The following is a 23,152-nucleotide window of genomic DNA, read 5'->3' as shown; positions in this document are numbered from 1 at the left end:
CTTGCCAGAACTGAACCATTTAGAACTTAACGTTAATTTTTGAAACAATTATATTAGTTCATGAATGTAGTGTGTGTGTGTGTGTGTGTGTGTGTGTGTGTGTGTGTGATTGTATGCTCTCCCCATGCTTCGGGGTTATCTCTGTGTACTCTGGTTTCCTCCACCGGTCCAAAAACATGCATTTTATGCTGATTGGCATCTCTAAATTGTCCATGGTGTGTGAACGTGTGTGTGCTTGGGCCCTGCGATGGGTTGGCACCCTGTCCAAGGTGTGCCGCCGAGTTCCCTGGGATAGGCTCCAGGCTCCACCATGACCCTGTGTAAGATAAGCGATATGGAAAATGGACGGATGGTCACATGGTAATTGCTGGACATTTTTACAGGCACATCACTTAAATTTTAGAGTATCTTTATGAATCATAGCTAGAGTGAAAAAGTGCATGCAGCAATAAAAATGAGTCTGATGATCATTTAACTAATGTTGGCACAATATTTATTCTAACATTGTGACTGATTATGGCTTTTTAAAAATAAACAGCGACATAATGGTCTAAACAATATTAGTAATGAATTAAGGTTAGGGTTAGTATGCTTTTGTGTTGGCTATAATATAAAGGGCATTGTGTTAACCTAAAAAAACAAACTCTTCAGTGATATTGCACGAGCCTCTACACACATAACTCCATTAAGTTTTGAGATGGACCATAACGCTGTGTGGAATGATCTGATTTTCCATGACTTTCTCTTATGCTTCAAATCTGGTCCATTCTCCCTATGCCGATCCTTATTATTTCAGAGTGTACCACTGTGTTCTGTCCTGATATGTCTCACCATAAGTTAAGTGGATAGAATATATGTAACTTTTATCATACAATAAGCTAAGCCTCTGTGAACACGGTAGGACATAAATGACCTAAAAACCTGGTTTATATTGGGTAGCCTTTAACACATTCATTTAGACAGGAAGGGAGATAATTGCATGACCAGGACTAAACTGTACGCCCACTACACTCCTGTATTTCTCCATCTAAAGAGCTTCTGCAAATAAAATTCATCTAGTGTGAAGATCCTGTCTCCAGATTTATCCTTGCACCCTTAGCATCTGGCTAAAGAGTTATTCTGGTGAAAAAGACAGCAGCTGTATATTAGAATCCCCTGGACAAATACTGAAACATACACTATATGAAGTCTAAAAGGGCAATGATTGTATAGCAATATCGATTGTACGTGGCGTTAGATAATAATAAATTGATACTATTCCTTGTGATCAATCACTAATTTCAATATCAGTTCATCTCAAAAGACACGCAAAGAACAATTTCAAGATCTATCTTTATTTCATACAGATAGCAGCACATTTTTACAGAAATAGAACTGCAAGAGTATACAAATTCAGGGGTGTACTGGTTTAAAGCAAAAGACAAATATAGTTATTATGTTAACTGTTGTTACTTCACATGGACTGAAAAGTAAACGGTTATCCCTGTGACTTCTAGGGTAAGTAATATTCACAGCAAACAAACCACAGTAAAAAATGCATATAAAGAAAATGAACTCTTAAAAACAACTCGGGACAAAACACAAACTGCTGCTGAGTGATGAAAGCGCTCGAAGATTTCCGTCAAAACCATTTCACACAATCTAACAATCAAATGCATGTTGATTATTTTTTTTTTTCCTGCTCTGTACCTTGTTCTAGCAAAAAAAAAAAAAAAAAAGTTATAATAAGATGCAACCAACAGTCCAAGTAAAGTGGTGGAGCTGCATAGCAGTTTCATGACAGAAAGCTCAAATGCATCTCTGCATTCGGATTAGACAACATGTCGACAAGACAGTTAAACATGGAACTAGAATACATTTCTAACTTTTTGGATTCTTTGAAAGTGGAACTAAAAACTCAGAAAGGTTTATTTCGTTAAAAAGATACTTTAGAAGTAAGGGGAGGACGGACGGGTTTTTAAAAAGGCACAACGTACTTCCAATAAAAATAGCGCAATCCAACAGAACATGAATTGTATGCATAACAAAATGTATGCATAAGATAAGCATTTTATGTAGCTCTTACAATGATGGACTGTGAAGAAACGCTGTTTTTTTTAATTCTGTGTCTGATTATTATCTCTTATATGACACGGCCTTTCGACCCAAGATTTTGAAAAAAAAACCAAACAGTCACAAAACTCAAATAATTCATCAAAAAAAAAAAAGTGTTTTGCTGCCATATTCTAAAAACAAAAAGGTGTCGTTTAATTGGTCCTTAATTAGATGTAGTGTGAAACCCATGTCTCTACACCATGAGGTAAAAACACATTCACTCTGAAATCAGAGTTACCATTTAGTTTGGACTTTGCATGGAACACAAGCTCCAAATCATAAGCCTGTATAAAAACCTCTTGTATTTATTTATCAGGTCTAATTCAAATATTTGAGTTTTATATGACGCACAGAAGGTCTGCTTTATAGCACAGTGACAAGACAAAAAAAAAAAAAACATCTCTTTCGTGACACAATGCATGAAGTACTGCAGAAGGGACACACAATTCAATATTTTTGAAATGTACACAGTACATTTAGTAATTTCAGACTTACAAAAATACTGTATGTATGGCTCACTTAATGTGTGTTTATAAAAACAAACAGATTTTTCTACATAGACAGCAAAACACACACCAAACCAAGATCACGCCGAGGAAAACAACGCCACTACAACTACAGTGTTCTTTTTACAGAGTTTGCGGCAAGTGTTAAATAAATCGTTAGATGTCAATGACTATACAATGATGGACAAATAAGGGAAACAAAGGTAAATAAATCATACATAATGCAAATGTATTTTTGGAGGAATTTACATGTCTAGAGACCAAAATTTATCTGCATGTGAAAATTGTCAAAGCAAAAGGTGCTTCTGGAATTGAAAAACACTGATTTTTTTTTCCCTTCCTTTTCTTAAATAATGGGAAACTGTAAACCTTTATGATTGTGGGGAAGTTGTCATCTAACAAAATGAAAATAATCAAAAAGTCTGCCACTAAGAGTAAACAGGTCAGTAACCGCAGAGAAAGCAGGGACCAAAAATAAAAACCATGACCACAAGCTTTAGAAACAAAGCATTTTGTAATAATATCAGTCCAAACGTTGATATAACAATGGTTATTTATGTCATTAATGTAAACAAAGTAGCACCACTATGCCGATGTGTTTAAAAATAAACCCTGTACAACTTCATTTCCCAAATCCAACATAACAAATGAATGAAACGATGTTCAATCAACCTTTCACATTAATAAATCTTTCCAGTAGCTAGTGCCCAATTGAACGGTATCTCTAATGCGTTTAATATAAAAACATGGATTGAAACTCATGTAACATAGTACAAATATCAATACACTATTTGCTTCTATTAAACACAAAACACACACACACACACACACAGAGAGACACACAGTATACACACTATGTCATGGGCATGCATATCAATAGCTTGGTGGAATATCCTGAAACTGACACGAAATATTCCATCTAAACAGATCACTGCTTAAGATTTTGGACAATGCCAACAAATTAGTAACATTTCCTTCTTTTATTATTTATTTATTTGTTTGTTTATTTATTTATTTATTTATAACACCTTGCTATTTATTACATACTATACACTGGACAATAATTGGAGTTTTAGGGCAGTCCACCAGGCTAGCTTATATATGTATCAGACACATCATCATCATTATGTAACAATGTACACAAGTGATATAACATGTCCATGACAGGAATGACTAAAGATGGACCGCTTTTATTTCTTTATAAAATATATTAGATGACAATCAAAAATATCATTTATACAAATATATACAGTAAATGTCATATAGAATGTATGGATCGAGACTAACGAGGACGCTTGCACACAATCATCTAGGAAAAAAGAAAAAAAGAAAGCAGTAACCATGGCTGGTTATATAGGTTAATATGAAAACGGATCAGTAAATATGACTGAGCTGGTACAAAATAGAGGATCTTTTGGGAAAGACTATAAAAAAGAGGCAAGTATGGATACAAATGGTTTGAAAGCTAAAAAGCATGTAACTCACTTCAAAAACTCAATAAAGTGCTAAACACACCATCTAAAATTTCACAGACAATGTATTAGTCCGATGTGTTGTATCAGATTGACAACAGTTTCGCTAGATAAGTTGCGTCAGCTTCTGTCAGACAGATGGATAACAAGAAACAGAATTTGTCAACATGACATATACCGCCAAAATATGAAATGCCATGACAGATCACAACACTGACTTGACGAAACATTTTGTTGGCCCCAATTATTTGGTTCCATGATTATATCCGCCTGTAACAGCCTACACAATCCATTAAACATGTAATAAAGGCTTTAAAAAGTTTGATCCTTCAAGTTGTCGAAGTCACGCTTGTGACTTTTTAAATATCTTTTACTGTTCTAAGAAGTCCCTGGGAAGCATCTTCCCTTGTTCCTCAAACTGCTCTAGTAGTTCATCAATCTTCTCGCTGAGGCTGCTGGACTGGTCTAGTAAACTATGAATCTGTGCACTGGACTGAAGCTGATTCTGGTTGTGATCTGATCTAGGATGCCCCATGGTGACAAGTTGGTCCGTCAACGCAGGACCAGGAGGGGTTAATAACGGACCACATTCTGGCAAACAGAACAAAAAATAGGCTTGGTGAAATTATCAAAAATACCCTGATTATATTCAAATTCATTTTAAGGTACATTTTTAAAAATCAATCGTTCTTTAAAATGTAAACGTCATCACAAAGTGGACTTACCAGTGGGGATTTCAAAAATAAATAGGCCTGTTTGTCCTGGCTGTCCAGGCTGGTTGAGGGTTCCCCCTAAAGCGGTCTGAAAAAGCGAATCTGGAGTCTGTTGACTGGATGTGGCCGAGGAGCTCTGCAACCCTCCGAGGGTCACTCCACTCTGCCCACTAAAAATGGCAGTTCCTGTAGCAGTCTGAGGTAACTCTTGAGAGCCCACACCACTTTGGAGTGCTGAAATGGCTGCCTGTGGCAAAAAAATATTAACGGTGCCCTGGTCTGCGGAAGGGACAGAGGCACAGTTGCTAGCACTTGGGACAACCTGCATAAGCTGCTGGTCCTGAAAGAGTCCTGGCTGGGTTGTAGGCATGCTGGCAGACGAGTGACCCACAACAGAGGTCTCATCTTGAAAAGACATCGGCTCGGTTGAATCTTGCTGAGTCACGTTCACCACACTAGCTTGGGGGAAAAGAATCTGTGGACTTTGTGTTGATTGTGATGGAGAGACTGTAGATTGACTTGTGGAGTTGTCTGCTGTAATATTACCAGGGATCGGGACGACCTGCATGGGTTGCTGGTCCTGAAAGATGTTTTGCGGCAGTGGGTTGCCACCCATTGGACCCTGGTTCTGGGTACTGAACAGGAGAGTCTGAGGGAGGTCTTGAGGGTTAACAGAAGTAGCACAGAACAGTAAGCCAGGCTGTGGTTGCTGCTGGCCCTGACTTTGGGATATTGTAGTAATATTCTGGAATAGTGCAGCTTGCTGAGGTGTTGGTATTTGCTGAGACTGGGAAGAGTGCTGTTCCATTGGCGTGGACAACTGGGGTTGTCCCTGAAAAAGTGACACTGATTGGGTTGCTGAGGTTGACGTTTCCATGGGAGTGAGAAAAGCGATTTGTTGCTGTTGTTGATTTTGAGAATTGTTGGATGTTATTTGGCTATGCAGGACACCCTGAGAAATGAACAGGGTAGTTGAGGGAGCCTGTTGCTCAGAAGATAAGTTAGTGCTTGTCAGCATCGTCACTGTATTGGGAAATAAAGTAGGTTGAACCTGGGTCGTTTTCGAAGTACCAAAAAGCCCCGTCTGTGGTTCTTGTGTGTCTGTAATAGGTGTATGACTCTGAAACAGCTGCTGGGGAGGTGAGGTTTGGGAGGATGGCTGCTGAAGAAAGCTGGATGTCTGAATAGTCAGTAGCCCCCTGGCCTGTTGAAAAAGTGCTTGCTGCTGTGGCTGCGTGGATGAATTCTGGAGAAAACCATCGGATGGCTGTGACAAGGAGCCATCTATCTGTGAGGTGCTTTGATGCTCAGACATTTGATCCTGTGGTACAGGGAAACTCGGTGTGCACTGCATGGGAATCTGTGGCTGTAAGAGTTCTGATTGCAACTGTTCCAAGACCTCTTGATGTTGTTGCTCTTGTTGAAGTTTCTCTAGATTCTGCTGATGCTGCTGTTGCTGTTGCAGATTATCAAGTACTTTCTGATGCTGAATATTCACCAAAGAGTTTTGTTGCTGAATGTCCCCAAGAACCTTCTGGTGCTGCAGGTTTTCCAGAACTTTCTGATGTGACTGTTGTTGTTGCAGATTTCCAAGAGTTTGTTGCTGAAAGTTCACCAAGACCTTTTGTTGCTGTTGCAGATTGTTCAAGACTGTTTGTTGATGCTGCAGATCAACTAGAGCTTTCTGATGCTGTTGCTGCAGATTATGCAGTATATTATGTTCTTGTTGCTGCTGCTGTTGATTGGTCAACGTGTTCTCATTGCCACCCAGCCTTAAACTGTTCATGTTTTCCTGGACATGTTGCTGGAGGTTTTCAGGAGAAGGGTTTGAATCATAAAGCACAGAATTGAGTTGCTGTTGTTCTTGCAACTCCCTAACAGCTCTTTCCAGCTGTGCTACCTCATCTTGAGGTAAAATGGTCTGGACCTGGGGTTGCTGGGAAGGGGGAGGCCTAGACTCCATCCCCACTACCACCATTCCTGTGCCATCTGGACTGTTGTCTTCTGGAGACAAAGTCTCAGGGGTTTCCCTCAAGAACTGCTGAGGGACCTGTGGGGGCACAGGCTGAAGAACTGTGGTGTCTTCTGACAAGGAGACTTGAAAGGATGGTGTAGGGGGTATATCCTGTTTCTGAATTGTCGTAAGGGGCTCTGGAGGTGCAAACATTGTTGGCACTGATTGTTGAGATTCAACAGATGGCAGAGACACAGGGCTAGGAAAGGATTTGCTGCTAGTAGGAAGGATGGTGGTAATTTCCAAAATCTGTTGGTCTGAATTAAGGACCTCTGCAGGCTGGATCAAAAATGAAAGTTGAAATATTTTTAAAGTTAAAACGCCAAAATTTTATTATTAAAATTGAATTGTAAAAGTAATTTACAGTTCACCTTAAAAATGTTAGACGTCGTAGAGTTGGTAGAGATTTCCATTGGGGTTACTTCTTCCCTTTTGACTATGGAGATCATTGGGGCCATCAACGTACTGTTAAGACTATTGGTGCCAGTTTGCATTGCTACAAACATAAGTGAAAACAAACGTGAAAATCATAAACAAAGCAGTAAACTACTGACTAAGCCGAAGAACGCACACAATTATCGTATTTGTGAATCTCACACCATTTATCTGCTCTTCAAACGTGCAAGGCTTGGCTGTTACTGACAACTCTGACTTCACAGGAACATCAACTTTTTCTGCATGACAAAAGAAAGTGTTATCAGATATCAGAGATATCGGACAACCTGCTCAAAATGGTACATGCATTAAATTATCAACCATACGCAAGTTTCACATTCAGTTAATAAACTCTTGACAAACCTGGCTGAGGAGTATAGGTGAAAGGCTGGAGCTCATGTGTTCTTCCTGCATTTGTTAACACAGAGATTCTAACTGATACAGGTGAGGTCACCGTCAGGTCATGATAAGGAGGCACCTTTACCACTAGGTGATTCTGGTTGAAATAAGAAAAGTAAAATAATCTAAATAAACATGCACCATTGCATATTGTATTATTTGGGGCAGTTGCACCTACTTGATGGAAAAGTTCCATGTCAATCTCTGCTTCAGCCTGCCATGAGCTATCATCTGAAGCAAAAGCAGAAATTGTTTTGTTTTTAATATTACTTCCAAGCAAAAAAACCAAACAAAACAAAAACAAATGAATAACATAGGAGATGACTGGGTTGGGTGCAAAGACATTTCATAAACTAGGAATCAACACCAGATACCTGTGCCAAGTTCCTGAAAAATAACTTTAGTTCCCTTAAGGAAGTTCTTGCCAATAATGAAGACCTCCTCTCCTCCAGTCACCGAGCAGGTATGAAGACTCTTTTTGAGAATTTCAGGCACTCCAGCAGGTTGGGCTGTACAGTAATAACACAAACTCTATCAGCTAGCGAACTGGACATGTGCATACTTCAGGAAGATTTATAGAACACAGCGGTACATTATCTTAGGAGCTTTCACACAAACTCTTAATATACTCACTACAGAGGATCGGTGAAGAAAGGGTCTGCAGTGTGAGGACAGAGCCGTCTGGTCTAGGGATGTTAACCCTGAATGCTAAACGAGCCCGGGTACTTTTCTTTTTAGAGCCAGCCACTCCTATTCTGGCTTCAACATCTGCATTCCTCAATTTCAATATCCCAACACAGTCCACACTGCAGAGGTTAAAAATAAATAAAAATACCCTGGTTTAGTCCCACTACTGCAGGATTCTCAAAATAAATAAATCATTCTACAGGAAAATATTGCAGAACTTCCAGACAAAAAGAAATCAAAAAAATTCTCACGCTAAAGTCATGGAGTTGCTCGGCTCAAGGTTCACTTCAATAACCGTGGTCCCATCAATATCCACTTCTTTACAGGCCGTCGTGTTACGTCCAGTCACTCTACATGCTTGATAGAAGCCATGCGGTTTTACTCGCCCAGCATCATTAGCCACAAACACTTGGAGAACAACTGGTTCATTCACACCTTCTAGCTAGAAGAAGAAAACAGTACATCCATGAACACTTATCTTCATGTGCATTTTAATTTAAAGATGCTGGTGTTCTTCCATGGAAAGCTGCTAAATTAAAAATAATAATAATAATGAATCGAAGTTGCTTCTTACTTTGACGGTGGGGAAGCCTTGCTGTGTGCGGTCTTTGACAGATCCTCTGCTGCCCTCTGTAAGGTATCGTGCACGGTGTTGTGTTTCAGGCTGTACCAGAATCTTTAATTCTTTCCCCTCACTCTTTTGTGGATACTGTGTTGAAAGAATTCCACCTTTCTGACTGCCAGCCACCTCCAGAGTACTACAGAAAAAGAGCATAAAGAACATAATTTAACAAAACCAAATCTGGAAACTATAGGATGGTGAACTGATCAGATATATCCCCCCCTTTTTTTATTTTATTTAATGAAGATGTTAAAAAGACCCCAATATAACTGTAAGCTTTTACAGCTCAACCCCTTCATGGCAAGCATCTTTAGTACTTAGTAGAGCACCCTTTTGCTGTTATGACTTGCTGCAAACGTGATGCATAGCTTCTGGCAGCGTTCCTGAAGAATCTTAGCTCATTACTCATGAGCAATGGCCTCCAGTTCAGTAATATTGTTGGGTTTGGGTCTTCAAATCCCACCAGAGATTTTCTATGGGGTTCAAGTCAGGTGACGGTGATGGCCCTGTAATCTTCCAGGACTTCTTCTGAAACCAAGCCTTGGTGGAATTTGAGGTATGCTTGGGATCACTGTCCTGTTGGAAGGTCCAATGACGCCCAAGCTACAGCTTCCTCACAGATGGCATGACGTTTTCTCCTAGGATTTCCCGATACTTCAATGAATCCATCTTGCCTTCCACATGCTGCAGGTTTCCAGTGCCAGAGGATGCAAAGCAGCCCCAGAGCATCACCGAGCCACCACCATGCTGGACTGTGGACAGTGTGTTCTTTCTTCATTCTTCTTTCTCCAGATACTCTGCCGATCCATCAAGACGAAAAGTTCCAGAATCCCAAAACTTCTGTGGCTTATTTATACGATTTTGAGCCGATTTTTCTTGTTCTATTGGGTCGGTAGTGGTGTACGTCTTGGAGTTCTGGCATGAAACCTTCTGTGCTTAGTACACGCCTTACTGTGCTCACTGAAACCTCAGTGCTTGTTTCCACCAAGTCTTGCTGCAGGTCTTTTGCACTCACTCGAGGGTTTTTCACAACCTGCCTTCTCAAAAATCTGGTTGCAGCCATTGATAGTTTCCTTTTTTCTGCCCCGTCCAGGTATTTCATATATTTTCTAGCCAGTTCAGGTATTTCATGTGTTCCAGCTCAAGCACACCTGGTGCAACTAACAAAGCCCTTGATTAGTTGCATCAGGTGTACTTGAGACAACATCTGTTTAGATTATTTGTGCTGTTGTGAGGGATTCTATTCAGGGGGTTGAATAATTTTGAAACTGGAGAAGTCATTATAAGTTACATTTTCAGTTGAATTTGGGGAAACCACTTGAAGCATTTGTTGTGTTGAATTATTTAAATTGCTTTTGTTTGATTTGTTCATTGCAAACAGCTGAAAGTCTGTACATTTTGACAATAAACCTGATTTGCAATGGGGGTTGAATAATTCTGATTGCAACTGCATATAAAAAGACCTCATCAGACCTGCCAAACTTGCATAGGTGCTCTGAATTTTAACATCAGAGTACGCTGGAAGGTACTCCAAAACACTCCAAAAGTTCTCAAACAATTGCGAAGGGGGCCCAATACAGATACATACATACATACATACATGTGCACTGTCTTCCCCCCCCCCAAAGTCAGTGACTATACCTTCCTCCAAAACAAAGGCAAAATTTTGTCACAACGTTTTCCCCATACATGGAAACGTGCTGCATAAATGTGTGTACATGGAAGTGATTCTGAAGCTTGTGGCCAGAAAAGGGCCACAGAGCATCTGAAACTATGAAGCATCTATTCTTATTCCTAGAAAATGGGAATAAGCTGCTGATCAGATCAATTTTCTAACAAGTCCTTCTTCATCACTGAGTTTAAATTCAGATGTCTGTTGAGCCAAATCTTGCTACCAGTTGACTCAGAAAAGGTGGTGGTAATAGTAAATGACTCCACACTAATTTGAAACTAACTACTTTCAGAATATGGTTTAGAAATAGAAATCACTTTATACACTCAGTCATAATCAAACTTTAGTTGAGCTGGTGCAACTGGCCCCTGTCTTATCCATAACCAGTGCCAAAGCTCAGCTTAACCATCTTGTGAGTTTTAAAGAACTTGGCTGCAAAACATTTATACACGCTACTGAATATCAAAAAGTCAGATAGAGAAACTGTAAAGTTAACTCACCTCCCTTTGAGACTGCCCTTTCCTTCAGAGCCGAGCTGTGAAAGTACAAAGTGTGGAGCTTTAGCGCTGTCAGCATCAAACACATCCATGGTTGATTCATCCCTGGCCACAGGCTTCGAGCCCGGCCTCTGGCGGGGTGTTCGCTTACGAGATTTCCGAGGAACCTCAGTGTTATCGTTATATGAACTGCTGCTCAGCATGCTAAAGTTTGAAACAGAGTCGTCCATCCATATGCTGCCACTCTGCTCAGAGTCTGGGTTGGGTGCTACCTCGTCCTGGCAAGACATGCGGCTGTCGTCCAGCAGGTCTTCTGGAGGTGGAGAGATGTTAAGTACAGTGCGTCGCTTTGAGGGTGTCATCTGGCTCTGATGGGCTGCTGCTCCGACACCATCGTTCCCAGCAGTCCCACTGATACCAGAAGTCGACCCAGGCTCCGCTCCCAGCACCTCGACAGGGAGACAGTGGAGCCTGGAAGACTGCTCTGGAGCTGAAGTAGCACAGTGCATGCTGGGACAGGAAGAAGCACTGCTGTGCCCTCCAGGGGAGGATGAAACAACACAGGCGGTGGCTGCATCTGTAGTGTGCACAATGCGGAGAGTTAATAATGCTCATTACTACAAAACTGGCTAGCAGTCCCGATCAAGCAGTGCAATTTGTGCATGATTTTGCCCTAACCCGTTAGGCCAATTTTTCCAAATTGAAAACACAGCAATAATATCAGGCCAATCATTTATAAATTTCATGTTGTTTTTTTCCTTTTCCTTTCTAGCCATCAATGAATACATGTGTGTGCAAAGAAATTTCTTATTCTATCATTACTGCATGTAATTCTATCATAAATTCCAGTCTATGGCCTAAATGTTAAAAAAAAATATGAAATCCTGTGCAATGTAAACATGCGTAAGGCATACACAGCATGTATAATTGCTATCGCATAACTAACCGCTGAACTAATCTACACAACCTATCAAAACAAATGGACTCCAATTATAATTTTCAGGTGTCAGCTAATGCATGCCAATTGGAGGATTTGGTTGGGACTGAGCATAGCCATGGAGACAGAATAAACAAGCTTCTGACCTACGAAGCAGAGAACTGCAGACCATTTTATAAGCAGACTCTCCCTGTTTCAGAGGGAACTCCCTGGAATAAAAACGACAAATGACAGCAAAAGAGCAGTAAGTGCTGGTCAAAAGGTCAGCCAATGTCAATATCAGCAAATTTTGGTCAATTAGTCATTTTGTGCACAAATCAATGCTGGTATTAACCAGAGCACATGGTACCAAAAACAAATTTTGGTCAAAGAAAATAAATAAATAAATAAATAAATTCACAGAGCCAGCATTAAATCTTCCAGTAGTGTCCCAGTAATACTCGGAATTTTAACTCCGATTCGTCATCTTGTATGTGGTATACCTAAAATGTATTGACCCAAAAGAGATCCTAATATGCACAGCCCCGTTTTATGCTCAGATTCCTGTATAAGCAGAAAGCAGCTGAGCAGGAACTTTTCAAAATATAACCCTCCACCACTGCACTGACTGATTCTTAGACTAGAGAACATACAGTTCTTAGGAGATGGGAGAAGAGCAGAAGAAAATCCCTTAAAGAATGCATCTTAAGGCAAAACTCCTACATGCTTTCTCTGAATGATTTTTTAAAGTTAATAATAGTCAAAGGTGGCAAGTGTTAGTAAAGTCTTCTGGGGTCACCTTAATTATAACTTTCTTTTTGGTGGGCACATGCCAGAAAGGTGGTCTGGGCAAAAAACCAGGAAACAACTCTTGCTCACTGAGAGCAATAACAGGAAATTCTTTAAACATTTTCATGGTTTTATTGGAGGGAGTCAACTGAATGCGGTTACAGAACTGAAAAAGTAAACTGATAGATTTCCAAATACCTGTGAAAAGAAACAGACCTTTGCGGGGGTAGGGGGAAGCAAAGGTATGCAAATGAATAGTTAAAAAAAATAATGTTTGGAAATGTTAACAAATGCAAGGTTATGAACTTTGAGGGATGGACTGGCGAAATAAATCAAGAGCAAAGCAGAATGCTAGAGGTGGAAATGAGGTCAGTTGCATGCATGTTAAAAACTCTGACAAAAGTGAGCAGAAGGCAGCAGCGATATAAATAAGTGATCAAGATTGATTAGGAGGGAGAAAACTGGATGAGTCACTTTTTCAGGGCAACAAAAGAGATAAGATGGTAGTAGGAAAAGTAGTACGGAAAGTAGTCTACCTGAGGCCACGGCAGCAGAGGGAAGAGGGCCTGCCTCTCCACCACTCTTCTGACTCATGCTGTGGCTGTCCTGTGAGGCTAGAGGAAGCTGAAGTTCTTTAGGCAGGAGGTCATACACTGACTCTGAAATATGCAAAATGTGGATGTGAGCAAGTAAGAGAGTGTGTGTCAGGAACTGTGTGTGTGTGTTTGCTGCGTAGGGTTTCCAATTTTGCAGAACTGTACTTTTTATCCACACATACAGACATTTGATACTATTATAAACAACTCAATATTATTCATTCATTCATTCATTCAATCAAGTCTAACCTGGGGAATTTCAGTCTTCTTATTATTCGCCTCAGCCCCGCTAAAATATTAAATCCATTAAATCCCTTTAATTGAACGGAGTTTATCTTTTTAGAAAGCTGAAGTATAAAAAGAGAGGAGCAGAAGTTAACAATCCACAAACTGTTCTCAGGCTCCTCCCCTTTGTTTTGCGATTGCTTGATTTGAACCGAGCAAAGCGTTTCCAGAAATGTTCATACCGAGAGACCGCTCAGTGCGCTGCCACACGATCTCTCTGCTCGCTGCTGGTGACTAATAAAAGTCTTCCCCTTCGTGTAGCCCTCGTCTAATTGGCTAAATGCACTTCATTTGAGCTTTGTTGAACTTCTGATGCCACGCAGTAAACCAAAAATACTCTTTGGCAGAAGTTGGAACTACACACGAGGTGGAATTATGTGCATGTCTTACAAGTAAGCTAGACAGGAAGTACATCTGGTAATGCTGTGGCCTTCTCTAATGCCACAGCAATGCAGCAGGTTAAACACATCTCACTCACTGCCCATCCAACCCGGCTAACAGCGTCATTACTGTACTAGCCAGCGATCCGCTTTAACATCAAGCTAGCTTTACCTCGATTCCATCCTACTGCTTATCTACAAGTCTCCTACTTTAACTACAAACAAGCTTGTATTTTCAGAATATAAAGATCAGTAAGAGGTTACATGTGGATTGCACACACATGTAGCGTTGCATAAGGACAGAGAGAGGGGAGTATAATGACACCACCAACCAGGAATGAAAATAAGTTTTAAAGGATACATTTAAAATGTAAGTTTCACCTTAGTATTTTAAAGAAGAAATAGTCTGTTTTGTAATAGTATATGCATAGATCGGAGAAGGGAGGAGAGGTGATGGGGGGGGAGAGAGAGAGAGTGCGCGTGTGTGTGTGTGAGAGAGAGAGTGCGCGTGTGTGTGAGAGAGAGAGAGAGAGAGAGAGAGTGTGTGTGTGTGAAAGAGAGAGAGAGAGCGAGAGAGAGAGAAAGAGAGTGAGAGTGTGAGAGAGAGTGAGAGAGAGTGTGTGACAGAGAGAGAGAGAGAGAGAGAGAGAGAGTGTGAGAGAGAGTGTGAGAGTGAGGGAGTGTGAGAGAGAGAGAGAGAGAACGTGAGAGAGAGTGTGAGAGTGAGGGAGTGTGAGAGAGAGAGTGAGTGAGAGAGTGAAAGCGAATAAAAAAAGAGCCCAACTTTGCACCAAGTAAGAGTGACCTTGCAAGTATTGTGGTACGTGTCAATTCAAACATTTCACATTTTAATCTACCCTACCGCCTGACCAAACACTGTTCATTTCCTGATAGATAGAGAGGTCTCTTTCTCTCTCTCCCTCTCCATCTCTCACACACACACACTTTCCTCATTGTTTGTACATCATACAGTCTTATTAGAAGCTGAGCCCCCCCCTAAGGGCTAAACTCTACTAGAAATAAATAACACCTGCCTGGGTAGATCAGGATAACGACAGCTGTAGAGAAAACACCACAGTAAAACTATTTAAATTAAAAAAAAAGTACAGAAAATAAAACATTAATCATAACATCAATAATAACCAAGAACAAAAGCATAAGCGTCCACACAATAAGAGACTCTTTTCTAACTGACGGATGGTCTGTTCTGACTGGAGGAGCAATCCAGTGCAGCACTGCTCAAACATTTCTCTCTAGATCATTTTATGTCTAGAAGTTGGGACATGAACAGTATTTATAAATCACACTGGTTTTGGCATTTAGTATCAGATTTGGGCCAAGACGAGTCATGTGACGTCATCGCAACACGCATTCAGCCAAAGCCCTCTTCGATTCAGGTGCGTCAAACATGAACATAAAAAGGTCTCGTTTACCAACAAACATCACTGCGAAAGACCGTGCACAACAATTTCGTGCAATTGTGATTTCGCCAATTCAAGAAGTTTTCCACAAAAAGAAAGAAAGAAATAAAACTAAATAAAAATGAATAAATAAAGCACAAAAAAAACAAAAAGCTGCATCGCAAATTTTGAAAAAAAAAAAAAAAAAAGCCGCAGCAATATCAAGCCTTTTTGGTCACAAAAAAAGTGTCACGAAATCCTGTATGGACTGATGATTCTAGAAGAAGAAGGCTACATCAGAGCTTGGCTTTGAAATTTTATTTTTTTTTTTTTAAATGTTAAAGGTTTAACAGTTAAAACCAATCATAAACGGATAGGCTATCCTACGTATTAGAGGATAACCTGAATAAACTGCTAAGCTGATTACATTTGAACTGTTATAACACACAACAGGTTTGATTATTTACATACATTATATACAGTATAGCGAGACAAATCAACATTACAGCAGTCGAATCCCACTTGTGATGACCTGTGACAACTATGAGGCTATACAGGTATTACATGATTACACGTGCTACATGCAAAACACAGTATGGTTGTAGAGAAGCTCAGGAAAATGTCATTCAACTCAAATAAATGACTAAACTCACCGTTCTAATAGGACAAGGCCCTGAATTTGGTGAACAGACGTGTCCACTTCAGACCGGGTCCGTGTGTGGTTCAAACATACAGGGCTGCTGGTCTTTGTGGAATAGCGTAGTAGACTGTAGGTACTGGGGTTGGGATGGCAGGAGGACATGAGGGTGTTTCCAAATGTGCAAATCATACATATTCATAACCATTTAAAGGAGCATAATAATCCATGTATTATTCAATGATTTGAAGAGTTTAAATAACACCTTCATGGGTACTTATGAAACAAAACTCGGTGGGCTTTTGAAATATATCATTTAGAGAATTTTTTTTATAAAATAACCCCTCGTAGTATTAATTCACTTATTCATTCATTCATTCTTTCATCATCAGTAACTGCTTTTTCCTGATCAGTGTCGGGATCTGGAGCCTATTCCGGGAACACGCCAGTCCATTCCCACACACGTTCACACCTGCGGAAATTTACATCCTGTCCACTTCTGGTGTTAACACGCGTCCTGGGCGATCGCGTCACATAGCCGTTCACACCTGGCGTTATGGACGCGTCTTCATTCACCACTTGTGAAAGGCTGTCGTGCATATTCAATACATCTTCGGCTGCATTTATTTTCAGTCAGACATGCCCTATGAATCATATCTTGTTTGTTTGTTTGTATTAAAAGTTTATTGCCATACCAGCTTCAATGACTATTTCATGGCAAACACAGATATTACTCAAACATTCAATAACATTCAGCTAATATAAATAATCTAACAATTCTAACCAGATCTCGTATCTGTACGCACCACTTCATACGGTTTAATCACACGGTATGCTAACGAAACATATAAATGAATGAGAGATGAGACGACAAATGAAGTTTGAAAAGCAGCTGCTGTTTTAGCATCACTATTATGCATTATACTAGCGCCGGAGAGATCTACCGTTCAGAGGGATTTCCAGACAGTCAATGACCCAGTCAATCAGTCGGTCCATTGGAGCTGTGAGAAACGCATCAAGATGTGTTCGCATTCATACAGCGAATGCGATGTGGCCATACGCATCCCTGATCACCTATGGACGTGGGTTGAGTGATCGGATCACAATGCGTCTCAGAGACACCTCTGATCCCGTTCACACCTGTACTTAGTGCTGTCCACTTGTGATCTGATCACCCAGGACGCATTTCAATGCCAGGTGTAAACGAGGCCGTAGAGTCACCAGTCCGCCTACCTGCATGTTTTTGGCAGGGGAGTGGAAACTGGAGAACCCAGAGGAAACTGATGCGAACACAGGGAGAACGTGTGAAACTTCACACAGACAGTAACCCAAGCTCAGGATCGAACCCAGGCCTAGAGCTGTGAAGCAGCAATAGTGAGGCCCACTGTGCCACCGCACCGCACTGTGCCACTACAACAGCATAACAGAGTGTGTGATACTGCTTTTATACAACAGTTCTATTAAAACAGGAAATTTCACATGGCCAAGTTTTTTGTTTATTTTTGCTTCCATTAACAAAATTAGTTCTCAAAGAAGCCACAGCTGGAGAGAGTGCCGCGTGACTGACTGATTGACTGACAGCCAGACTGAGAGACACAAGGAAGTGTAGTAGCGGCTTCGGTGTAATGAACTTTTGGAGAATTGTAATTTTACTCATGAACACGTACAAGTGGAGTGCTAAAGAGCCAGCGCTGTTATTCTACATCTGTATATTCTGTATATCAGCACTCTTGGGACGCACTTGCCCTATCAAATTATTGAACCCAAACTACCTGTTGTACAATCCAGAATTTAATCAATAAATAATTTTATACAACACTTGTCTGAGAAGTGTCTGTTCCATAACCATGAAAAGAATCAAAAGTATGGTTTGTAAAGGGAATAGTGTGCAGGAAGACTTTTCTTCATTCCTTATATAATTTATACTACATAACAATAACAAAAATTTCCATTCCCTTACTTTATTTTTCCACATTTCATATACACCTCTCTAAAATGTGTCAAAAGGCAAATAGTCACAAAGCTCCTCCTCCCTTTTGCAAGGAGTTGAGGGAAATATTATAAATAAATAAATAAATAAATAAATAAACAAACAAACAAACAAGTGTCCACGGATCCACACTGAGAAACTCTACTGGAAATAGTAGACCATTCAGGTACCTCTGAAAACTCATTTCAACATACTACGATCTGGACACACTATAACCACGTTTCCACCGAATTTACCCGGAACAAAAAGTCCCAAGAACTTTTTTCAAGGGACCAGTTGGTTCCTCCAGACCTTAGTTGTCTGCATTTCCATAGCGGTCTAAAGTGCCGTGAAGATTAGACAAATTAGTCCGGTGACGTACGACTGCACGCGACAAGCCCTCGGTGAGGACATGAAGCCTTGAATTTTAATGACGTAAAATGTTTGCTCGGCTCATAAAAACACATAGCAGGCTCTGACTGGAACGGTCTAGTGGTTAAGACGCTGCCTTCTCACTGCTGCGGCCCGGGGTTCGATTCCCACTCGGGGGATAAACTATTATTTTTTTATTTTTGGCTAAAGGTTCGTGTTTTAAAAACGGACGGTCTATTTTCTGAAATCTGATAACGACACTGCAACAACAAGCATGGAGGAGATTCGAGCTGTACTGCTGTTGATTGTGATGATAAAGAGGAAATTGAGAAAACGATGGAGAAGAGACGAGCGGTGGTGGTAAAGCCAATCCAGAATGCTCGTAACGCTGGATTAAAGTAAGAAAAGGGATTTTATCAGCTATCGTGGAGATGACCGAGATGAACGGGCACACACACAAGCTTCTCTCTGCGCTGTTTTCCTGTGTGAACAACACCCAGCTCGCTAAACCCACTTGATATGTTTAATATATACTTTTTCATTGAGGGTCGCCGTTTCCAGTTCCTGTTGTATTTCGTCCTCGGCATGAATACTCAATAAGGCCTGAACCTCATCATCGGTCCATCAGTCATATTTTTTCAGAAACTCCACTGTGTTGATTCGAATCGCAATAAACACCTGTTACTGTACGCACCGCAACAGACTTAAAAATGGTGGCTGAAATAAAATAATGCTGCGTGCATTCAACCAATCAGCATGTTCAGAGGCTGAGTCCCACCCCACAAAGTATCTGAACTTTGAAAAAGTACCACCTCTCCAGGAGGGACTTTACGAGGGGGAAATATTTTACCCGGAACTTAACTTAGACCCTGGTCCCACTGAATACCTCCAAAAGTCCCTAGTTCCTGTGGTGGAAACTTATTTCTCATCTCATGCTTAAAAGTGGGTCACTCTCAATAAAGGTTAAGAACCACTGCTGTAGAACATCTCTGAGTCTCAATTCACCTACTACCCGTAATAAATACGATCATAAATTCTAACTAGAGTTGAGAATTAGTGCGTCCCAAATCATAGTACGGTACCCAAAAGGTACCCGGGTGGTCTACTGTTTCCAGTAGTTTTTCGAAAGTGTGGATCTGTGGACACTTTTTCAGCAAATATTGCCCACAATTCCTTGCGCGAGGGAGGAGGAGCTTTGCGACCATTTGCTTTGCCGAATTCGAGGATGCATTTTGGAGAAGTGTAAATGAAATGTGGAAAAAATAAATCAAGGGAATGATGAATTTAATTTAATAGTAGAAATGATAAGGAATAATTAATGAAGAAAAGCCGAAATGCGACGAGGAGTCTGTTTACAGCATAGGTGTTCTCTCTTCTGGGCAACAACGTTCTCTTCAGTTACATGGGCTGCAGACGAAAACTTGAGCAGCTCACTTGGTGCTTCGCTTCCCTATCAGGCAACAACTTCAAAGGCAGCATCTGCGCACGAAGGCACCTCTGGAAACACCTCCGGAAACAGTTTCGGACAGGCTTCTGAGTCAGCGTAATGTAATGTCGTTGCTAGGTTACCAGCTGCTCATTACTGCCACCTGGGGTATTCAGTGTAGGATTTCAGTGTTTGAGTACTTGCATACTCTTACTACACACTCAAAAGTATCTACTTTTTCTTCACAAAAAATATAAATAAATTACTTTTTAAAAAATACATCGTATAAGAATGGCAGTTGGGATGCAGGGAAAGACCCACCTTCAGGGAGGTGGGACATAGAGAGACTTATAGGGACATTTAATCTAGAGAGCATTTCATTGGACGAACACAAGACCATTACTGGAATGTGTCATCAAAAATGTTAAGTGTCTTCCCACAAGTGACAAATGGTACAATTAAAAAGCTATTTTGGGCTGTTTTTTTTTAAAGATAAAAGATATACTATTATACTGTCTAAAGGACAAATCTCTGAAACACCTATTTAGGTTTCACCAAGTACACAGTAAAATCCTAACACCCACACACTAACCGCCCCCCAAACCCCCCCCCCCCAAACTCCTCCCACACACAATAACACCCCCCCACACACACACACTTACCCACACTAACCCCCCCACACCAACCATCCCATACACCCACACTAACCCCCACACACACAAACACCCCCCCCCAAACACACACACACACTTACCCACACTAACCCCCCCCCACACACTTACCCACACTAACCCCCCCACACACACACGTACCCACAATAACCCCCCCCCACACACTTACCCACACTAACCCCCCCCACACACTTACCCACACTAACCCCCCCCACACACTTACCCACACTAACCCCCCCACACACACACTTACCCACACTAACCCCCCCACACACACACTTACCCACACTAACCCCCCCCCACACACACTTACCCACACTAACCCCCCCCCACACACACTTACCCACACTAACCCCCCCCCACACACACTTACCCACACTAACCCCCCCCACACACACTTACCCACACTAACCCCCCCACACACACTTACCCACACTAACCCCCCCACACACACTTACCCTCACTAACCCCCCCCCACACACATACCCCCAAACACACACCGTAACCGACACACTAACCCCCCCACACACACTTACCCACACTAAACCCCCCCCACACACAACCACACCAAGACACACAGTAACCCACACACTAACCCCACACCAACACTAACCCACACCAACACTAACCCCCACTAACACACCCACACTAACCCTCCCATACACCAACACTAACCCCCCCCCACACACACACAAACACCCCGCCAAACACACACAGTAACCCACACACTAACCCAGACTAACACACCCACACTAACCCTCCTATACACCCACACTAACCCCCCCCACACACATACCCCCAAACACACACCGTAACCGACACACTAACCCCCACTAACACACCCACACACAAACACCCCCCCAAACACACACAGCAACCCACACAGCAACCCACACAGTAACCCACACAGTAACCCACACAGTAACCCACACAGTAACCCCCTCCCCACACACACCAACCCCCCCCCCGTTCAGTGTCTCTGCTCTGACACACTGCTGTAGAGCTTCATGACTGTGACATGGTTGGTGCTGCTCTAAACAAACAAGTCTACAACTTTTATTCATATTCAGAAAGATATACTTCTTTAATTTATGTCTCTTGTGTGTAATCTCTGTTCAAGGTTAAATATTAAACACAAGTCCTTGGCCTTAATGAAGTACGGTAGAACTGTCACCGAAACAAACTGCACTGAAGTGTAAGAAAACAAAAACACACCGCCGCCGTCAGGCAACACACACACACACACACACACACACACACACACACACACACTGGCTACAGTGAGCTAGCGAGCTAACTAGCTGCTCATACAGGCTAAGTATTACCATAATCCTGCATTCCTAGATGGATTTAGTCTATCAGTAATAAAATATCCCCAAGGACAGCACGCTTACCTTTGGAATACAGAGATCTGGGTGAATTGAGGTCGATATCCGTGTTTAGAAGCGCTATGAAATCAGAGGGCATACTAACTTAGCGAGGTTAGCAGTGTGGTTAGCTCAGTGCCTAGTGAGAGCAGGGCTAACGGCTTCTCCCACTCCTCCAGGCAGATAACTCAATGGGAAAGTGGCTGCCGAGGCCAAGCTAGGCAAGCGAGGACACTGTTTCAGGCATAAATATACTTCATAAGTCCATTAAAACCCGGACTGCATATATTCAGTACACTGAAACGAGCGTTTTGCAGTTTCTCTTCACCCATCTGACTAGCTAGTTAGCCATAAAACAGCCATTCACCGTTTCCTGAACGACTCCGCCCCCTTCACGCGCATGCGCACGAGCTCGGGGGTCTGTCGGCGGTATGGGTCACGGCATGACGCTGAAATGCAGCTGTTTTGCATGTTTATCTTTTTTATTATTCTTATTATCGTCTTCTTCTTATACTATACTCGCGTTCTCTGGATGTATGGACTAATAAACCTTTCTGTTGCTCAGATTTATATGAGGTGATGTGATGATTTACATCGATAAAACAAAGCTTCTAGAGGACAATCCCAAAACGCATACTTGAGTTCATCATGAATTCACACCTTCTTTAGATTTACAAATGCTACTGCGTTTTTCCCCCCTCTCAAAATTGGATTTTAACGCGCCTCCATCCATCCTGTTTAATGAAGAAATACACTCACCGTCCACTTTATTAGGAACACCTGCACACCTGTTCATTTATGCAATTATCCAATCAGCCAATCACGTGGCAGCAGAACATGACATAAAATCATGCAGATACAGGTCAAGAGCTTCAGTTAATGTTCACATCAAACATCAGAATGGGGGAGAATTGTGATCTCTGTGACTTTATCCGTGGCACGGTTTTTGGTGCCAGATGGGCTGGTTTGAGTATTTCAGAAACTCCTGGGATTTTACATTTATGGCATTTTGTAGGCACCTTTATCCAGAGCAACTTATACTGTACAACTAAGCGGTTGAGAGTTAAGGGCTTTGCTGCAGTGGCAGCTTGGCAGTGCTGGGATTTGAACTTGAAATCTTCCAACCAATAGTTGGGTTGGATTAGGGTTATGGAGGGTCATGAGTGGAGGGTCTGCATGCTGAAACACGTTGTTGATGAGAGAGATCAGACCAGGAGAATGTCCAGACTGCTC

General features: G+C 41.5%; 1 protein-coding gene across 3 annotated transcripts; it reads right to left on the bottom strand.

The window, feature by feature from the left end:
• Positions 1-1,315: 1,315 nt before the first annotated feature.
• nfat5a (nuclear factor of activated T cells 5a) lies at positions 1,316-22,589 on the bottom strand. Of its 3 annotated transcripts, XM_053641050.1 has the most exons (14): positions 21,947-22,037; positions 16,131-16,253; positions 13,353-13,475; positions 11,115-11,688; positions 8,895-9,078; positions 8,572-8,762; positions 8,267-8,439; positions 8,008-8,142; positions 7,812-7,864; positions 7,598-7,730; positions 7,399-7,473; positions 7,171-7,295; positions 4,798-7,078; positions 1,316-4,663 (listed from the first exon to the last, which is right to left on the bottom strand). In XM_053641050.1, exons 3-14 carry the CDS (start codon positions 13,408-13,410, stop codon positions 4,443-4,445), a joined length of 4,203 nt encoding a protein of 1,400 aa, XP_053497025.1. In that variant the 5' UTR covers positions 13,411-13,475; positions 16,131-16,253; positions 21,947-22,037; the 3' UTR covers positions 1,316-4,442. The 3 variants fall into 3 exon arrangements, with proteins under 3 accessions (XP_053497025.1, XP_053497024.1, XP_053497026.1); XM_053641049.1 differs by lacking the exon at positions 16,131-16,253 and having other exon boundaries at positions 21,947-22,589; XM_053641051.1 differs by lacking the exons at positions 13,353-13,475; positions 16,131-16,253; positions 21,947-22,037 and adding an exon at positions 12,195-13,321.
• Between the last annotated feature and the right edge of the window lie 563 nt (positions 22,590-23,152).

The sequence above is a fragment of the Ictalurus furcatus genome, chromosome 14 (assembly GCF_023375685.1).
Source record: "Ictalurus furcatus strain D&B chromosome 14, Billie_1.0, whole genome shotgun sequence".
Taxonomy (NCBI): Eukaryota; Metazoa; Chordata; class Actinopteri; order Siluriformes; family Ictaluridae; genus Ictalurus; species Ictalurus furcatus.
This window is presented reverse-complemented; position numbering and strand designations above follow the sequence as displayed.

Bases quoted from the DNA above. Each gene is read 5' to 3' on its own strand.
- nfat5a (XM_053641049.1), bottom strand. From the start codon at position 22,019: ATGCCCTCTGATTTCATAGCGCTTCTAAACACGGATATCGACCTCAAT. The intron at 8,763-8,894 runs GTAAGAAGCAAC...TTCTTCTTCTAG, and splicing joins AAGGCTTCCCCACCGTCAAA to CTAGAAGGTGTGAATGAACC. The intron at 7,865-8,007 runs GTATCTGGTGTT...CTTTTGCTTCAG, and splicing joins TTTTCAGGAACTTGGCACAG to ATGATAGCTCATGGCAGGCT.